This window comes from Pelophylax lessonae, assembly GCF_965119305.1.
Source record: "Pelophylax lessonae genome assembly, chromosome: 3".
NCBI lineage: Eukaryota > Metazoa > Chordata > Amphibia > Anura > Ranidae > Pelophylax > Pelophylax lessonae.
Genome location: NC_138770.1, coordinates 303,382,216 through 303,386,026, shown reverse-complemented (window position 1 = coordinate 303,386,026; position 3,811 = coordinate 303,382,216). Strand labels below are relative to the sequence as shown.

At 34.5% G+C, this 3,811-nt stretch overlaps 1 protein-coding gene across 1 annotated transcript; it reads right to left on the bottom strand.

Annotated features, from left to right (window-relative positions):
* Positions 1 to 1,190: 1,190 nt before the first annotated feature.
* On the bottom strand, positions 1,191 to 3,471 carry LOC309551498 (somatostatin-1). Its single transcript, XM_082252104.1, has 2 exons — positions 3,276 to 3,471; positions 1,191 to 1,690 (listed from the first exon to the last, which is right to left on the bottom strand). Exons 1-2 carry the CDS (start codon positions 3,408 to 3,410, stop codon positions 1,478 to 1,480), a joined length of 348 nt encoding a protein of 115 aa, XP_082108230.1. The 5' UTR covers positions 3,411 to 3,471; the 3' UTR covers positions 1,191 to 1,477.
* Between the last annotated feature and the right edge of the window lie 340 nt (positions 3,472 to 3,811).

Below are 3,811 nucleotides of genomic sequence, written 5' to 3'. Positions count from 1 at the left end.
CTTGTTTTCTTTTTTCAATCTGAATTCTGGACTTGAAGCAAAAAATTCCCTTGCAGTGGCCGGCACCTTTCCCCCCTGCAAGGGGTAAGTGCTCGTTAAGTTTAGGGGTAGCGGAAAAAGGTCATCGGTCCTGCATTGTATGTGATGACAATAGTGCAGTGTTTCTCAACTCCGGTCCTCAGGGCACACTAACAGGCCAGGTTTGCAAGAAAACTAAAATACATCACAGGTGTTATCATTTGCTGCTCAGTGATTGCAGTATTCTAGTCTGCATCTCTCCAAGGTAATACTTAAAATCTGGTCTGTTAGTGTGCCCCGAGGACCGGAGTTGAGAAACACTGCAATAGTGTGTGACTGTCAGCTGGATCATCTTAAAGGGGAAGCTGTAGGGCTGGTCACACAAAGTGGAAGAAGGTTGCTGGAGCAAAGAATTAAGTAAAGTAATACAGCATATTTGGCAAAACCTAGACCAAACAGGAATTTAACTCTTGCAGTGGGGGATATCACCCATATCCCCTCTGATTAAATAGACTTGGATATCAGTGGCTGCATTTTTGGTACAGATATATAAGGTATACTAACATTCTCCCTTTATTCTCTGTAAATAAAAGTCCTCTACTAATTGGAACAGGAAATGTGCAGAACAAGAGGCTGGCTATGCAACAAAACACTCACACGGACTGTATGGAGATGTATCTCCGCTCTGTAGAGCTTGTGTGATGATGAACATGTGGGAGGGAGGAAAAAGGAGCATCTCTCTGTTGTTACTGAATTGTGTTTGATGCCTGATGTCCTGCTCGTTGACTTACAAGACAGGTAGTGGAATTGCATGTGACATTTTGCACTGCAGGAAACTTTGCCACAAGGTAAGGAGAGCTATGCAATCATTATTAAAATATACTGCTAGTGAAAGTACAGCTATCCTTTACATGTCATGAACAATGAAGAGGATTAAACCATTGAGTCTCATTAAACAATGTGGGCTGATTGCTGCTTTTTTTCTTAGATAATGGTCTTATACAGCCAAGCTTATATGTACACCAGAACTGAAGGTTAACCCAACATTCTCTTTTCTGTTTGTACAATACTGAGAAAATTAGACACCTACATATGGGAATGGTGTTTGTCTACTGTCCTGATACACCTTCTTTTTAAAATGACTTTAAAAAAATAATGACAAAGACGAAAGGTTAAATTCATAGCTTGAAACACGCTTTATTGCAACAGATAATTAAAAAATAGTACATCTGTAAGAATTGAAAAGTGCATATTGTGAAAACCATAAAGAAAATCACAACCCAAGCAAATTATCTACAGTTTGAACTAAAAGTTTTATTAAACAACTCCAAATTAACATGTTTTATTCACCATAACTGTGTGTGGTATTTACAGTCTTCGGCTTGTATGATCAAGGCTTTGTTAAGGGTTGAAGGAGTAGGAAAATAAAAGGGCCAGAGGGTAGGGAGGCTGTTGAAGGCTAACAAGATGTGAATGTTTTCCAGAAGAAGTTCTTGCAGCCAGCTTTGCGTTCTCTGGGGGCCAGAGCTGGACTGGAGTTTGCGGACCGTTCTAGTTCCAACCTGACTTCGTCTTGTTCAGCACCTCTGGGCAGGTCATCAGATTCCAAAGCTTCATTGTCTGTCTGGGATGGCTCTGATAGTAATTCTGCCAGGAAGTATTTGGCCAGCTCCTGCAAACAGAGAAGAAGAATTTTTAGATTAACAATTCTCTGAAAAATTACACATAATAGTTAGAAATGCTACTAAAATTTTTCAGCTGTGCTTTTAAGTCAGATGAACAGGCAATACCTTGCACTCTAAATTGCATTTAGCAGCTTTATAAAAAATCATGTAAGGGATTTAATCACAAAGCACACAAATATCAAATGTCAGACATATCAGAAATAATTATACTGCCAAATGTTATATCTAGCATAAGATTTATGTATGCTCAATAAAAAGGATAAATGACAGGTTGTCATCTTCAACTTTGGAGGTGTCTGGAGTTCTGAAACTACTTTGTTCTTTTTATGAAATGCTGCAATAAACAGCTTTTATTGCAAGGCTGAACTTTATGCTCTGCGAAGCATGTTGAGAAATGCATATAATACAGCATTTAGTAACTATGTTTCACTTTTTCAGTTACAGAAGTTATTATCCATAGTGTCAAAGCTGTGTAATCAACTCTTACTGAAATGCTATTATATATGTGTGTGTGTATGTATATACATGATTGATAAATATATATAGATATATATATATAGATATAGATATATAGATATGTGTGTACATATACATATATATATATACATATATTTTTTTATTATATATATATATATATATATACATACATATATATATAATAAAAAAAAAATATATATATATATATATAAATAAATAAATATATATATATATATATATATATATATATATATATATATATATATATATATATATATATATATGTGTGTGTGTATATATATATATATATATATATATATATATATATATATATATATATATATTTATTTATATATATATATATATTTTTTTTTTATTATTATTATATATATGTATGTATATATATATATATATATATATATATATATATATATATATATATATAAATATATAATAAAAAAATATATGTATATATATATATATATATATATGTATATGTACACACATATCTATATATCTATATCTATATATATATCTATATATATTTATCAATCATTTAAAGTAGCAATAAATATTATGTTTCATGACCGTGGTTGTTAGATGACTATTGGAGGAAAGCAAAAACAGATTTTCAGCCCATTTCATTAAATGGAGTTTTATTTTTAATTTTCTACGCTACTTGTCCAATATAATTTTGGCTATTATATGCAACTGCTCCAGGTTAGTTTTCTTCAGTTTTTCTATATAACCCCACAGCCTGTGCAAATTCAGTACAAAATCCTGTGGAGCATTCAGCACCTCGGATAGCTCACCACTGATGCCCAGCCAAGCTAGTGCAACATTGCTGTACATAAATCAACAATTTGGATTCAGGTTGGTCTGGGATAAACAATATGCAACACATACAATTTTGAACTCTTTAAGGCTAAGCTGCAAGTTCTGTAGCAGCCCCTGAAATTCTTACCTGAATATTATAGAGCAAGGAACCTTGTATCCTCTATATGAGTTAACAAATCTTCAAGTAAAAAAAAATCCCTATCCCTGTCAGTGTTTCTGCAGGTTGCACAGAAAATGTAAATTTAGGAGGTTACATACCTGTTTTCCTGCTGCTGCCAGAGATTTTTGCAGGAACTGGCGTAGTCGTGGGTCTGTAGGTGCAGCTGAGATTGAGTTGATAGCCAGAGCTAATGAGAGTAGGGTCAGGGCACACTGAACTCGACAGGACTGCATCTCTTCAATAAGTTCTCTCAGCTGACTGTGGAAACAGAGCAGGAATGAAGCTGTCGTGACTGTTTCTTCTGCTTCTGCTCCTGGGATCTCTTTAGCCCCCTTTTAAATTCTCTATATGACGTCAGTGAAGGAAGAGCCCCCTCCTCCCCTTCTCTTTCCTGAGATAACCACCACTTTTACGCATCATTACCCCAAAGTAGATAAATCACTAAAGCCACCAACAAGAGAAGGAATTTTAAGAGGTTTCTATATTTTTTCTGCTATTTTATTGTTATACTGTTTACATAAGCTTTCAGCATAATTGAAACATAATTGGTTTCTATGTTCTCCAAGATCATTTAACCTGATATGTGCCAGAGTCACCGCCCTGTGTTCCATGTCTATAAATCAAGTGTGTGTCA

What these genes read in the sequence shown, in the direction of transcription:
- LOC309551498 (XM_082252104.1), bottom strand. Translation starts at nt 3,410, where the DNA reads ATGCAGTCCTGTCGAGTTCAGTGTGCCCTGACCCTACTCTCATTAGCT. An exon ending in TGGCAGCAGCAGGAAAACAG is followed by an intron (nt 1,691 to 3,275) that starts GTATGTAACCTC and finishes CTCTGTTTGCAG; the next exon opens with GAGCTGGCCAAATACTTCCT.